At 30.5% G+C, this 15,669-nt stretch overlaps 1 protein-coding gene and 1 long non-coding RNA gene across 3 annotated transcripts; one reads left to right on the top strand and one right to left on the bottom strand.

The window, feature by feature from the left end:
- The first annotated feature begins 723 nt into the window (after window positions 1-723).
- On the top strand, window positions 724-6,512 carry LOC118057866 (MLO-like protein 10). Of its 2 annotated transcripts, none has more exons than XM_073409605.1 (16): window positions 724-901; window positions 1,103-1,375; window positions 1,945-2,002; window positions 2,144-2,361; window positions 3,536-3,652; window positions 3,894-3,954; window positions 4,085-4,173; window positions 4,304-4,378; window positions 4,457-4,545; window positions 4,649-4,698; window positions 4,795-4,835; window positions 4,912-5,085; window positions 5,249-5,284; window positions 5,374-5,441; window positions 5,551-5,611; window positions 5,963-6,512. In XM_073409605.1, exons 1-16 carry the CDS (start codon window positions 881-883, stop codon window positions 6,377-6,379), a joined length of 1,848 nt encoding a protein of 615 aa, XP_073265706.1. In that variant the 5' UTR covers window positions 724-880; the 3' UTR covers window positions 6,380-6,512. The 2 variants fall into 2 exon arrangements, with proteins under 2 accessions (XP_073265706.1, XP_034926477.1); XM_035070586.2 differs by having other exon boundaries at window positions 732-987.
- Window positions 6,513-9,202: 2,690 nt separating this feature from the next.
- Window positions 9,203-9,988, bottom strand: LOC118057853 (uncharacterized). The gene is made up of 2 exons (XR_004689043.2): window positions 9,789-9,988; window positions 9,203-9,435 (listed from the first exon to the last, which is right to left on the bottom strand). It is a non-coding gene; the product is annotated as an uncharacterized lncRNA (long non-coding RNA).
- Window positions 9,989-15,669: the final 5,681 nt, after the last annotated feature.

Below are 15,669 nucleotides of genomic sequence, written 5' to 3'. Positions count from 1 at the left end.
AAATAATATTTTGTATTAAAATAAATATTAATAATATATTTTTTTATTTTTTAAAAATTATTTTTGATATTAGTATATTAAAATAATTTTAAAATATATTAATTTGAAGTTAATAAAAAAATAAAAAAATTTAAATTTTTTTTAAAAATATTTTTGAAACACAAAAACAAATAGTCTCTTTTCAAACAAGTATTTGTTTGATATATTTAGATAAACTTAATAATTTTTTTTTATAGGTATTATCCCAAAACCTAAACTTATAAATATGAAATATATCTCTTTCTTTAATAACTAAACTAAGTTGAATCATTTAAGATTGATTTTTTTTTTCCTGAATATTTTGAGACTAAACAAAATTCAAATGGCATTTTGGTGTTATAAATTTATTTTTCTTAATTATTTCCTTTCATTTTCACACTTTTATTTCTTTTTTCCAAAATTCATTTTTTAATATCAATCATCTAAGAAAAAAATTGTCGGTTCTCCTACTAACCACAAAAAAACTGCATTCATTCTATTTTTCTATTTTAATGGTACATATCTTCAAAGTAGTTTTTTTAAATTGAAATTAAATTATTTCATTTCAGATTTTGGACAAGTTATCCATCCGTATTGATATTATATTTACCAAAAAAAAAAAATCATTATTCCAAGTCATTAATTAATCGTAACCAATAGTTCAGATTTTCTCTTTCATGTATTGAAATATCAAAGATGATAAACTAATTAATTCTTCAGATGGAATCATTAAATGCTTTGCTTTACCCATGGTCGTGGTCTATTTAGGCTGATTTGATTATTTCAGGAAGAAGAGCGCGATGATTGCTCCCGAGACGGGTCCAAAAACTGAGTGGAATCGGACAAAAAGTAGCTGTGCACTATGGATGCACAGAAGCCATCGGTTAGTCCAATAAAAAAATCCAAGTTATCAACAATAAAAGGTGGTCAAAACATGATAATCTCAGCAGCTGTTTTGTTATCTCCATGGTAAATCAAACCGTGTTTGTTTGAATTGCCTTGGCTGCGCTGAACCTCCCTGGATCCAAAGTTCTTTAGCTATATATGCTCTCTGTTCTGACACAAGCTTTCATTTTCATTTCAGACAGAAGAACACATCGTTTTTATCTGGCCTTTTCACTCGTTTCTCCGCTCTTTTTACGTATCTTTCCACTGTTTTGGTCTTAAAATGAAAGTGTTGTTAGGCCTGTCCTTATGGACTGTTTATGGAGGCGTTGTAGTGGTTGGGGCAGCAAGTGAGAGTAGTGATACAACGAGGAAGCTTGATCAAACACCAACGTGGGCTGTTGCTGGTGTTTGTGCTGTTATCATCATCATTTCTATTCTCTTGGAAAAATTTCTTCACAAAGTCGGAACAGTAAGTTTTCTTTTGTGTCTTTAATGCTTTTCTTTAATTTTTCTGAGTTATACTTGATGTTCTTTTACTGTTTTGCCTTCTTCGTAGCAGAGTTTGTTGGATACTAACATCACCAAATTCTTTAACTTCCTGCTTCTTTAATTCGCTTCACTTCTTCTTCATTGTTGCTGTTTTTTTTTTTTTTTTTTTGGGGGGGGGGGTTGAAACCATTAATGCTATGTCTGTTTTATATTATTTAAAAAAGAATTAAGAACTCGGGGTGGGGGGGGGGGGTGAAACCATTAATGCTATGTCTGTTTTATATTATTTTAAAAAGAATTAAGAACTCTTTAAGTCATGAATAAAACTGTGCATATTTCTTTTCCATTTTTTTTTTGCCGCTTGAATCTTGTTCAATTTTCCCACTACTGCTATGATAAAAATGATTTTTTTTTGTTTTCCTTTAATCTTGTTTCTTCTAATGTATAATTGTTTTTCTTTCTGTCAAATTTATGATTTTTTTTTATTTGAGTCTTTAATTCTTAATTCCTAACTCGATGATTTTCTTCCTTTTTTTCTTTTCAATTCAGTGGCTTACAGAAAAGCATAAGAAAGCTTTGTTTGAAGCCTTGGAGAAGGTTAAAGCTGGTAAAGAACTAAGCTTTATTTACTAATGCTAATGATCATGATTCTCTCCTTTAGCCTTGACTTTTTTTCTTAATGCTTTTTTATGTACTCCTTTAGTGGGATTGTTATGAGGAAATTCTGAGTTTGGAATGATTATTGCAGAGCTGATGATTCTAGGGTTCATATCACTGCTCCTGACTTTTGCGCAGAGTTATATTGCAAAAATCTGTGTTCCCGAAGATGTTGTAGGCACCATGTTGCCTTGTAAGAAAGAAGGCAGTGAAAAAAGTAGCAGCACCGAAGCGGAACATCGCAGGGCACTTTTGTGGTTTGATCGTAGATTTCTAGCTGGTGCTGAGAGTGCAGTGAAATGCAAAGATGTAAGTGTATATGCTGCAAAACTTGTTCTTCATGGTTGATAATTTAAGATTTTCTAATCGCTAGCATGCAAGTTTTGTGTGCTGTAAATGTATCAGTAATAGTCTTGTATAAAAGAAGGGTTGGAAAGTGTTTGAATGACAACCAATTAAAAGCATCATTTTACTGGAAACAACTAAAAGAATGCTTTCTAAATAATTCCTTTTGGATAGTGGATGGTGGGGGAGTAGGTGCTGGCATGCCAAAGCTAAATTATATGATATTTGATGCTTTTATATGTATTTGCATAAGTTCACCTAGTTTAGTTGCATGATTAGAAGTGCCACAAAAAGAAGAAGAAAAACCCAATGCCAGCAAACATATGTGAGGCATGCCAAATTAGACACACAGGTTTTTTGGAATGAAATAGAGTTGTTCTGATGTTGAGAGTAACGTGAAATGCATTTTGATTCTTGCAATAAGATTTCCAGAAGTTAATTGGTTGGTATTTGATGCATTTTGAGATAATTACCTTCACAACTTAGGCCATGACATTTCAGAACTAACATTGAAGGAACAGAGTGATAAATATGGTAGAAAATGTGGGGGGAAGATGATCGAAGTGACACATTCTAGTGTTTAATGGGATTGATGATTGATGCTGTTGGGTATAGTGCAGAACTAACATTGAACAGGCTTTCTGGAACTAGTGATCTTAGAACATGCCAAGTTTGATTAAAAACAATGTACATGCTTTTGCGGGATCTTGAATAAATCTACAGCAACAGAAGAAGCTGCTCGCTGCTAAATGATATTAGCTCCTGGTATTGAAATTTAATGTTATCTAACATTTAGGCATCTTATAGGGAGCTGCATGATAAGTTGTGAGAATAGAAACCGTGGTTTATCCAATTCTGAAGATCCTTTTTTCCTTTTATGAAATATTTGAAGGTACCATTGCTTCATGCTTTTGAACAATAACTTAAGTGTTGTAACTAGATAACCATTCCACTAGTCAGTGCCATACTTCTGTAATCTTCTTGGTGTTGCTTGCTTTAGAGTAATTAATTTTTATACTAACTTTTATTTACTCACATTGATCTGGTAGGATCCTAAAATTTATCTTTGTTATTATGAGAGAATAACATTGAAACATGTCTTGCTCAAAATGATAACCGTTTTGATATTTTCCTGCAGGGGTATGAACAGCTCATATCTGTTGATGGATTGCATCAATTACACATCCTTGTATTCTTTCTAGCAATTTTTCATGTGTTATTTAGTGTTATTACCGTGACACTTGGGCGACTGAAGGTATGGAAATGTTCTTTTTATAATACTTTGTTTTGCTATGCCATTTTACAAACATCTAATTGCCTGAATTGGTTATGTGCGTTACTGGAAAATAAGATCTATAGTAATGACTAAACCAGGAAAAAAATTTAATGTCTAAATCTAGGTAGACAAGCCAGTTGACAAACTATCTTTCCCCTGACCTACAATGTGATGTACCAGGTCAAATTCTTAGCTAGTATTAATTAGTTACTTTTTACAGAGTCGTGCCTGGAAGCGGTGGGAGCTGGAGACTTTGTCACATGATTATGAGTTCTCAAATGGTATGCTGTCTTATCTTAAAAGGCTAGATTCCACCTTTATATTCTAGCTTTAACTTTTCTTCATTAAATCCAAACATCATATTTGCTTATCTGGGTTTGTATGCTATATTGGATGTTATCTTATGCATAGATCCTTCAAGATTCAGGCTTGCTCACGAGACATCTTTTGTGAGAGCACACACCAGTTTCTGGAGTAGAATTCCGTTCTTCTTTTACATTGTAAGAAATATATCAATTAACTAGCACCAAGTTCTTCCTCTTCCTTGTGTGTGTGTGTGTGTGTCTATATATATATGTTTGGTGTGTTCAGTAGCACTGTATGGTCTAAATTTGTCTGTATATATTGCAGGGATGCTTCTTTCAACAATTTTTCAGGTCTGTTAGCAGGTCTGACTACTTGACATTGCGTAATGGATTTATCGCAGTGAGTCTTCATACACACAGATTCATTTTTCAAGTGCTGCATTGCCACTTTATTTTTGACAGTGCCATGTTTATGTAGGTCCATTTAGCTCCTGGAAGTAAGTTTAACTTCCGTAAGTACCTCAAACGGTCATTGGAAGATGACTTCACGTTAGTTGTGGGAGTAAGGTAATGGTTCAACTCTCTCTCTCTCTCTTCATGTTATATTTCTTTGATTTTTCACAAGATTTCAAATATTTATATATCCTGATTTATTTTGATGTTTTGGCAGTCCTGTTCTGTGGGCATCCTTTGTTATTTTCTTGCTCCTGAATGTTTATGGTAAGTTCCTCTTCTTTGGAAATTTTTGGAGCATGAAGCACTTTCAAGTTGAATTTGAGGACAGTCTAATATGTTGACGTGCCGTGTCCCTTTCAGGATGGCAATCTTTGTTCTGGGCTTCAATAATACCTGTGATTGTAAGAAATCTATTCTCAGTGATCAATTTTCCTGGTTGAGAGCAAACATCATTGTTCTTACCATTCATTTTTACAGATTATCCTAGCAGTTGGGACAAAACTTCAGGTCATTATGATGAAGATGGCTCTTGAAATCAAGGACAGACATGCAGTAGTCCAAGGGATGCCACTTGTGCAAGGCTCAGACAGATATTTTTGGTTTGGTCGACCTCAGTTGCTTCTTCATCTTATCCATTTTGCTTTATTTCAGGTACTGTATGGCGTCCTCCACAGATACTAAACCTTACATAACCTATAATTACATCGGAATTGTTAGCTTAAGATTCTTTGAATATCAAGGTTCTTTGCTTTATTCATAGTAATTAACTGTAAGTATGCTAATTGCCATTTTCTTTATTTCATGGTGGGTGCAGAATGCATTCCAGATAACATATTTCTTGTGGATATGGGTAATTCACTCCTTTCAGCAACTCTGTTATGCAATAATGTATTGTCTGCTCCTGTTCTTTACTCCTTACATGTATGTTTACATTTGCAGTATTCATTTGGGTTGAAATCTTGCTTCCATGACAATTTCGATATTGTTATAGCCAAAGTTGCTTTGGGGTAAGCTTTTGTAATTTCAACAGATGGCCATTTCTAGTGATAAATCCATTACAAACATGTTACAAACATTAGAAATGAACTGATAGACTAAATTTCCATGACCTTGCAGGGTTGGAGCTCTATTTCTGTGCAGCTACATCACACTTCCTCTGTATGCCCTTGTAACTCAGGTACCTTCAACTCCCTCTGGTATCTTTAGAAGCTTGAGATGGAACAAACATAATCAAGTACAATCTTACAAAAGAAACTTCTAATTTCAAATTGTTTATTTGTTCCCAAAAGCAAGCCTTTGATCAACCAACAAATCATGTCCCCATTACTAGAAACGATGGTGTTTGTTTCAATATCACTCGAAACTTGAAAGATGCTGGAACTAAAATGCTTTCATCCCCTGAAAACCTGTATCGTTATTCGTAGATAAACTCTGTACCGTTATGTGCTAGTTCTGTTTCCCGACGCTTATTTCTCGAAGTTTTCTATGGTTTCCTGGAGACTAATCTTTATCATTGGCCGCCTCTCAGATGGGTTCGCGGATGAAGAAATCAGTCTTCGACGAACAAACATCCAAGGCTCTTAAGAAGTGGCACATGGCTGTGAAGAAGAGGCATGGGAAAGGAGGAAAGACTCCTGCTCGGATGTTGGGAGGTGTGAGCCCGACTGTGTCTACCGTCTCTTCCTCACGCACGTTGCAACGTTTCAAAACAACCGGGCACTCAACCCGGTCATCGTACTCTTATGATGATCAAGACGTGTCCGATTTAGAAGCTGAGGCATCGTCACCCACAACAGCAACTACCAGCTTAATCATAAGAGTGGATGATGATGATCATGATGATGTTCACCCAACTGAAGTTGACGAACCGCAATATGAGGAAGAAGAAACCAGAAATGAAGACGATTTCTCTTTTGTCAAGCCTGCCCCTCCAAAAGAACCGTAGTTTGCATAAACTGATGAATCATCCTCTTGTGTATCAATTTCTGAGGGAAAATTGTAGATTGGGATAGTGAGAATTTAATTGTTAAATAATATATTTATTTTGTTTTATTATTAAGGGTAGGATAATATTTTTAGCTTAGCCTATATATAATCTCTTTGATTTTGGTTAAACAATTTATTTTTAGCATAAACAAATTATGCTAAAAACAAATTAAGGAGAATTCTAATCTATTCTCATTTGGTTTGTGATAATTGAATTACTTTAATGTTAATTCCTTTCTTTCTTTTTGTATATTTATATAATTGATTGGTATTTTCTTCTTTCTTTAACTTGGCTTAAACCGACTAATATAGGATTTCCTGTCAATTTTAAATATATTAAAAAGAAGACAATAATATTATAAATTTAGTTTTGATATCATAAAATTTGTTAAATGAAAAATGAAAATATGATGTATTTATTTAATATGATGAATTAAAAATATATTAACTATTAAATTAAAAAAATATATAAAAATGTTAATTGAAAATTAAAATGAAAAGTTTATTTTTCATAAGTAAAAGATAAATACAAATACAAATATTTTTTTCTTATATATATATGTATATGAATTTGTTTATATAAATACATAATATAAATACAACTAATCTATTTTAAATATAAAAAAGAATAAAATCAAAGATAAAGTATAATAAAATTTAATCTCAATCAAATAATATTTTTTTTATCCTAACTTAAATTTAAATTTTAAATAACATATCGATTAATTAATAAATTTCATAGTTCTAGGAGTATAAAGGTTTAATTATATAATAAAATTATAAGAACTATCCAAAAGATCTATTATCATTTTAAAAAAAAATTAAATTAAACAATTTAAAAAATAAAAAAGTAGATATTAATTAAAAATCCAATTTAAAAAATAAAAAATATATATAAAAAAATGATTGAGTCTAGGCCCAGCCTAAAAGGCCAAAGCCTCTACATGTTCGCCTAGTTCCTTCTCTGTATTTTTTTTTAACGGGCAAATAACACATTATCCGTCCAAATATCTTTTTTAATTGATTGGATGATGAGTCGTCCATCTAGATAGACCACAAGTCATCCATTATTATTTTTTTTTGATAATTGAAAGTGACCAGAAAAACATGATTTGAGTTTTTGAATTAAAAAAATATATATTTTAATTGCTTTTCACTTTAAAAACATCCATGAAACCATTATAAAAACTTCAATAAATTTATTTTCAATAATAATAATAATAATAAAAACACACTCTCTACTCACTTTAAAAACTCAAACCCAACACACACACCAGTAAATTAAAAAAAAAAACATAAAATATTTAGGATTAGAATTAGCCAATTAAAAAAAAAAACATAAAATATTTAGGATTAGAATTAGCCAAGATGCACATCTCAAACATTTGGGTTACAAAATAATAATAATAATAATAATAATAATTTGCAATGCATCATTCATTTAAAAAATGAGTCATTTGTCATTGTTTTCTACGAGCTCTTAACCGTTTTTGGATTTATTAATGGATTTTTGTTATCTTATTAATCATTTAGATAAACTTTATTTTATTTTTTATAAAAAAAAAGACATGTAAACAATCCACTCAATATTATAAACACAAATTTAACATCAAAAGCCACTTTTAAACAACTAATCAACATACAAATTTAATCTTAAATTTTTAAATCTAGAAATTTAAGTCCTCTTACCACTCAAATTCAACAATAAAAATCTAGATTAGGTATCTATGAACAGTTTATGTGAAAACTTTCATTAGATGGTGATCATATTAGGTATTTTGACCGGATTCAATTTAGTTGATATTTTCTCTCTTCTTACTCTCTCTCTTTTATTTATGTTTATTATATATATTTATGGTGTTCACTTTTATTGTTTTTAATTCTCAGATTTAACAATAAAAATTAATTTAATTAAAATAAATTATTCAAATATAAATATAAGGATAAAGATTAAAATTATGAATGGTTTAAAAAAACATTTGTGAACAAAAAGTTTATTTGGTTATGTCTATGTTTCTATTCTTTCTGACCACAATTGTTTTTCTATCAAACAAATAAAATAATTAGAAACCAAAATTTATTTGCATTCAATTAATAATATGTAGACGAGCATCACGATCAAAATTAGAACCTTTAAAAAGGGAGACAGAGAAAGCCAAGAACTACCATAACCCGGCCCTTCCATAAACTGGCCAAAGTGTATTAAGCAAGGAGTCGGCCTGTGATGAAGATGGTTTGAAGGGTTTGTTTGGCACTGTGTTTTAAAAGTTTTTTAAAAAAATTTTAATTTTTTTTATTTTAAATTAATATATTTTTGATATTTTTTAAATTATTTTGATATACTGGTTTCAAAAATAATTTTTAAAAAATAAAAATAATTATTATTAATATATTTTATAAATAAAAAAATATTTTAAAAAACGATCACGTGTGGCTTTTAGGATCCGGTGTATACAGACGGTATCATGATGTTCACAGTTATCGTTCTCCTCGCTACCGTTGAAAATCAAACGAATGCGTCCAAGCAAAAAATTCCGTCCGAGTTTCCTTTATCCATAATTTACAGAGGGCGGGTTGCTAATATCTCGAAATCCCATTATGTTTAATATTTTTTATCATCACCGCCATATACCCATTGAGAGCTTGAGACTGAAATTGCCTACCAAACCTTGAGCTCTTGGAAGCCCTTCTTTTTGTTTCCATGGATATACATAGCTCGACAAGAACACAGGGAGAGGAGGAGAAGAATAAAAAAGAAAACGAAGAGGGGAGAAAATTGAACTAAGCACCGAACACGCATCTTTTATTTAAGATCGAAATTCTAATACATTTGCTTGTGCTGTGAGGCTTGCATGTGATAACATGATGAAGCCAACTAATTAAATTAAAAGTGATTTAGTCCGAGAGGCAAGTAGAGAGGTGGAAAAGCTCGCCCCGTGTTTTCTTCCTCCGGAGCTGGAGGTGGAGGAGGAACCCCCTGCTTCCCATTTCCTTTCTGCCTCCTGCTCACTCGATCTGCAAATTGATGCCGTTAAATCAGATTTCTTACAAAGCTCTTCTGTTGAGACTACAGACAAATTGCATGACCAACCCCGTGATATATATCAAGAAAGCTTAATTAATTTACAGCTTATATATCAAGAAATCAAGGATATTCTTCCCGATCGAGACCCACTAAGATTTGAAATCAAGGTATTGAAAACAAAAGTAGAAGGAGAGCAGCAGCAGCTTATTTATCAGAATATTCTTCCCGATCGAGACCCACTAAGATCCCACCTTTGCATTAATACAAAGGATAATTTTGTGAGGTGACTTGAGAAAGAACTATACATGATTGCAGGTCATTGAATGAATCTCGAAGAACTAACCTGCGTGGAAGATATAATATTGTCGTAAGAGAAATGCCGCGGCGGTGAGGATGAGGATCACGAAATAGTTGACGGTGAGGAAAAACATTGCTTCTTTTAGCTAGAAATCACGTTTGCTTGTGAATCCCAACCATCTTAGCTTGGTTTATATAGACAGGGAGTCATTAGGATTCACAGCACTTCTTTTAATTACTCGGACGTCACCCACATGTTCGGGTCGTACATGATTTTAAAAATATTTTTTTAAAAAATTAATTTTTATTTTATTTTTAAATTAATATTTTTTGTGTTTTTTAAATTATTTTTATGTACTGATATTAAAAATATTTTTTAATAAATAAAAATATATTATTTTGATATATTTTCAAACAAAAAATACTTTGAAAATCACTTCTACTATACTCTCAAATATATATATATATATATATATATAAACAAAATATAACTCAGTTCTCTCCACAATAAAACAATGTTTTTTCTTTGTTATTTATTTATTTATTAGTGTTGGTTTACACATGGCTTAATTGACCACCCAACTTTCATAAATTTTATAAAATTAATTGATTTTTATTAAATTAATACTTTTTATATTTAACTTTAAAATTAACCGTGTCAGAATTTAAATGATAAATTTCCTAGATTAATTTATCAAATAAATAAGGTTTAATTAGTATTGTCTTTTAAAAAAAAAATTAGCAAGGGCATATTACAATATCTATACTTAAAATATTATCGTTCATAATTAAAAAAATATTAATTTAAACTTTTTTAAAAAAAAATTCATAAAACATGTCTAAAAAGAAAAAAAAGCGCATCTAAGCAATATTTTTTCAAACTTTGCGGTCACACGCGTACGAGATTTTTAAGTGGCTGTTTGGTATTGTGGCTGCGGGTAAACCACAAATTTTTTTGTTTGGTAATATTTCCACCACAGTTTTTTAATGGTGGACCCCACCATTAATTATGGTTGCACCGCAGGTACCAAGAAGCAGCTCTCGGCTGCTTCTTGAAATGGAAAAATGGATGAACAGTGGAGCATGGCTCCACTGTTCATCCATTTTCTTCTAACAGTGGAGCATGGCTCCACTGTTCACATGAACAGTGGAGCCATGCTCCACTATTCACCCATTTTTTTCTATCAATAGTAAAATTGATCTGGTCGAACCGGTCCGGTTCAAAGTTAAAAATACATTGAATCAGGTTCGATCCAAGAAAATAATTTTTTTTTTATTTTTAATTGTGTTTTATTCAAAAAACTAGTGTTAAACATTATTTAATGACTATATAAATTAGACGGAGATCGCTTGATGACGCTGCATTTATAGAATTTGACTGCAATCTCAATTTCATACGTGATGGAATTGTAGATAATTTAATGGAATAATAAAAAATATTTTATATAAAATATGATTTATTTTATGATGTAATAGCAATAGTTAAATCCATAATATTTAAATTAAAAACCATCAATATTAATATATATTTTTTAAAATTATTTTATAACTTAAATTTCAAAAGCATTCTTAACCAAACACATTAGCGTGTTTGGCAGTGTGGTAGTGGTTGCTTTTCAAATAGCTTTTCGTGCCGAAATACATGCCAATGATGTTTTTTCATTTTTAAAAAATTATTTTTGACATCAGCACATCAAAACGATCCAAAAACTACAAACCGAACTTAATTTTAGCAAAATAAAAAAAAATAAATTTGAATTTGGGCAAAACACCGTTTGGAACGCAATGTCAAACGGTGTATTAAAACTACTTTTTCTTCAACCTTAATTTTAACTACAGTTTTAACCAAACACCTATTTTTTCAAACCAGCCTCAATTAAAAGTACTTTTTATAAAACAATTTTTTTCAAACCACAACCACAACAGCTACCACAATATCAAACAGACCCTAAAAAAGGTTGACATTAAGAAGCAACGACCACCTAGGTAGTGTGCTAACATCTTTTTCTTTTCTTTTCTTACCCAACTAATTCCTTTCAATCGTTAAGCTTAAATTAGCCTGGTAGGATTTTCCCATAAGTGAAAATCATAGGCATTTTTTGTTGGAATTTTAGGTTGGAATCTTACTTTTATCAAAATTATATTAAAGTTAAAAAAACTAATTAAAAAAAACTAATTTCTCTTTAACCTTACATAAAAATTCAGTTAAGCCAATCATATCTAAAAATTTAGGTTCTGACAACAATGTACCATTTTTTGCAAATTGATAACACATTCTGCTTTATTTATTTGTGTGGTAGGTGAATGGTCTAGATACACTAATCGGCCCTAGATTTATATTATAAAATAAAAACTTGATATTAAAATATTTAATTTTTTTTAAAAAAAATTTTAATAAAAAAAATATATATTTTTTTCATATATATTTTATAAAAATAATAAAATTATATTTTTATCATGTTTTAAAAATACAAAATGAATATTATAAATCAGTTTATGATTATTTATTAGAGTTGCTTCAATAAATGTGAGTCTATTAGTAGAAAGAAATAACAATTTCAAGATAAATTTCAAGATAATCAGTTTATGATTTAAACCCGTTAGATTCTTGATTCTTCTTCTAAAGAAATTTTCTACATTACAAAGTAACTAATAACTATACTACACCATATTAGAAAAAAATGCACGAGAAGTAAAAAATGAAAAAATATACCAGATCATATCATGACCTATTAGTAGAGGTAATATATACAAGATCCTTTGTCTTCATTGAACTGGGATATCCATGATGAGCTCAATCGCTCTAGGTCTATAGATAATTACAAATAGAACAAAATAAACTTCAAGAAAGAAAATGAAGATTAAGCACATGTTCTTGTTCTTTCTCCTTTTTTTTTTTACTCAATTGAAGACACTCTTTTCCAAGTAGCAGACAGTGAGTCGATCATGTTTTTGTAAGCGACAGAGAGGAGGTTTTGTTCCTTAACTTTTAGTTTATCAACATTTGTGTTGGGTGACCTGATATACGAGGGGCGCTATCTTGCCGGAATGTTTCAGAGAGATGGAGTTGCTGTAATTCTAATTCAAAAAATAAGATGAATTGAGAAGAGGAGAGTGTTAGAGAATAATATAAATCATATTTTGGGATCTCACCTAACAGCTTAAGCTTTTGGGTTGAGATGGTTATTTGACATGGTATCAGAGCTTTAATGACCAAGTGGTCACGAGTTCAAATCTCACCATCCCTATTTATTTGATAAAAATTAAGCACAAGATAATGTGGGTCTGTGCAAGTTTCAAGCCCAAAGGGCTTTTACTTGAGGGGGTGTGTTAGAGAATAATATAAATCATATTCTGGGACCTCACCTAACAGCTTAAGCTTTTGGGTTGAGATGGTTCTTTGATAGGGAGAAGTGACGGGTTTTAATTCATCTTAATATTTTTTGATGGAATTTATTAACGTGTTGAAATACCGATGGAATTATTAATAATATTTTTATTTGATATTTTGTTGTAATTTTCATAAAAAAAAAACCGATGAAAAATATCTCATTGCTATTGCTATTGATAATTATCAATTGGACTTTTCCGCTGCTATTTCCATCAATAATTATTAACAAAAAAATTTATGGTCAAAATTTCCGTCGTTGTATATCAATTTTCTAGCCACGATTGTTTGAGAGGAGGCTGCACAGGAGAAGTAAAAATGAAAATACCATGTCAATTTTGATCAGAAAAAGAGGCGGGTCATGGCCGTGGTTTCGTGGAAGTCAACGCTTGTCATTATCACAAAGTCTTGTCGACAATACAAGCAAGAAAAAATAAATCAAATCCTGTTTATCATGCTTTTACACTTTGAAAATTGCGTTTCCACCAATCAGAAAAATCCAGTTTCGGCATTACATACGTGAAGATATATTTAATGTTTGGAAACGTGGTATCAATTATTTTTTAAATAATTTTTTAAGTTGAAATGTATGTTAATAATATTTTTTTTATTTTTTAAAAATTATTTTTGATATCAGCATATCAAAATGATCCCAAACATATAAATTATATTAAATTTTAACATAAAAAAAATTAAAATTTTTAAAAATATAGTTTGCAAAGTGTTTCCAAATTGTTTTATATACAAAAATTCGGTGATAGCCCACTGTCTCTCTTTTCTTTTTCTTTTTCATTCCCATTATGATTTCTCAGATAATGGATTAAATGATTGAATTTAAACCTTTAGACAAATCTCAATTGCGAGGAATTATAAATAAGATTTATGAAAAGAAAAAAAAGCCTGTCTATTAGGCATATATTAAACAAACTTTATACTGCTGCTTGTTCATGAGAATCATCATATGGGATTCTATCTTTACATTATTTTATAAAAAAATATATATTACTTTGAAATAACTACCAATGGTGTGTGTGTGTATAATTGCTCTCATTAGAAATGCCAACTGCCAACTGCCAACTGCCAACTGCATGGTTTCTTTAAATACGCAAGAGAAGGATAGGTTGACGGTGCTTACCAAAAAAAAGGATAGGTTGACGGCGTAAATCAAGCCTGACGGAAGCTGAGAGGGAAGTTTTTTTCTGGTTAAAAAAATCACCAAGGTCAATGTCACTTTGATCATTAAGAGTTTTGTTTTCATTCAATTATTATTATTTTTTATATAATTTTTCGTGTTAAAATATATATTAATAAATATTTTTTATTTAAAAATAAATATTTTTAATATTAAAATAATTTAAAAACACTAAAAATATATTAATTTAAAATTAAAAAATTTAAATTTTTTTAAAACATAACAACAAACAGGTGAAACTAGGATTTTTATAATCGGTGGAAACGCAATTTTCAAAGTGTAAAAAAGCATGATAAACAAGATTTGATTTATTTTTTCTTGCTTGTATTGTCGACAAGACTTTGTGATGATGACAAGAGTTGACTTCCACGAAACCACCGCCATTGACATGATATTCCTAAAACTCCAATTGATAATACTGTTTTTTAGAGCCCGTTTGGCATTGCTGCCAAACCGGTGTTTTGACAAAATTCAAAATTTTTTTTTTTTTTTTTTTAAATTGAGTTATGGTTGTACTTTTTGGATCGTTTTGATGTGCTGATATCAAAAATGATTTTTAAAAAAATGAAAAAAACATCATTTGTATGTATTTTGGCACGAAAAAGCTATTTGAAAAGCAACCGCTACCACACTGCCAAACACGCTCTTAAGTGCTAAGTTCTTACTAGAGAGGTAATCTGTACTGTAGGCGGGTTATTTTTTTTTATATAAAAAAAATACTCAGACCAATAATAGTATTTTTTTTTTAAATAGTTTGATTAGTTATCTGAGTATTGCATATAGGAAAAGAAGAATCAATGAAATATACTAAATATTAGCCAAACTATTCATCTATGCTAAAAATGCAAAACTATCCTCTTTTATCTAGTTGACTGCTTGACCGTTACTGCAATATTCTAGTACTCTCATCTCCCTTTATTAACAAATAATAAAAAAAAAAAGTGAATTACTTGTTTTTTTAATCCCTGTAACCTAAAAATAGAACCAACATGAAGAAGACCCATGCATGGTGTGGGTTTTGTTTTAAAAAACAAATGGTATGGCAACCATGGCATAAGCACATCATCGGAGAGGGAATTTGCGATAGGAAAACACTACTGTTCTCCCTTTTGCTTTGACCTTTTTTCTCAGTGTGAAATACAAGGCAGAGAAAGTGGCCAATATTGACATTAGATTAGAGAAGAAGAGGATAAGAGGTTGCCCGAAAGAGACAGAGAGTTGAATCGCAACACTGAGACACAAGAATTAATTAGGTATTTTTAGAGGCACATATATAAATATCAGACTTTATTTGTCCTGGAAAGATAGCCATGCTTGCAAGTGGTAACTAACGTTTGAAATGGTAAT

The sequence above is a fragment of the Populus alba genome, chromosome 5 (genome assembly GCF_005239225.2).
Source record: "Populus alba chromosome 5, ASM523922v2, whole genome shotgun sequence".
Lineage (NCBI taxonomy): Eukaryota > Viridiplantae > Streptophyta > Magnoliopsida > Malpighiales > Salicaceae > Populus > Populus alba.
The sequence above is the reverse complement of the archived record's forward strand: the minus strand, read 5'-3'. Positions and strand labels throughout refer to the sequence as shown.

Excerpts from the sequence above, each read along its gene's own strand:
- LOC118057866 (XM_073409605.1), top strand. The coding sequence starts at position 881 with ATGGATGCACAGAAGCCATCG. Across the intron at positions 4,546-4,648 it reads ACGTTAGTTGTGGGAGTAAG|TCCTGTTCTGTGGGCATCCT; the intron begins GTAATGGTTCAA and ends ATGTTTTGGCAG. Across the intron at positions 5,612-5,962 it reads TGTATGCCCTTGTAACTCAG|ATGGGTTCGCGGATGAAGAA; the intron begins GTACCTTCAACT and ends GCCGCCTCTCAG.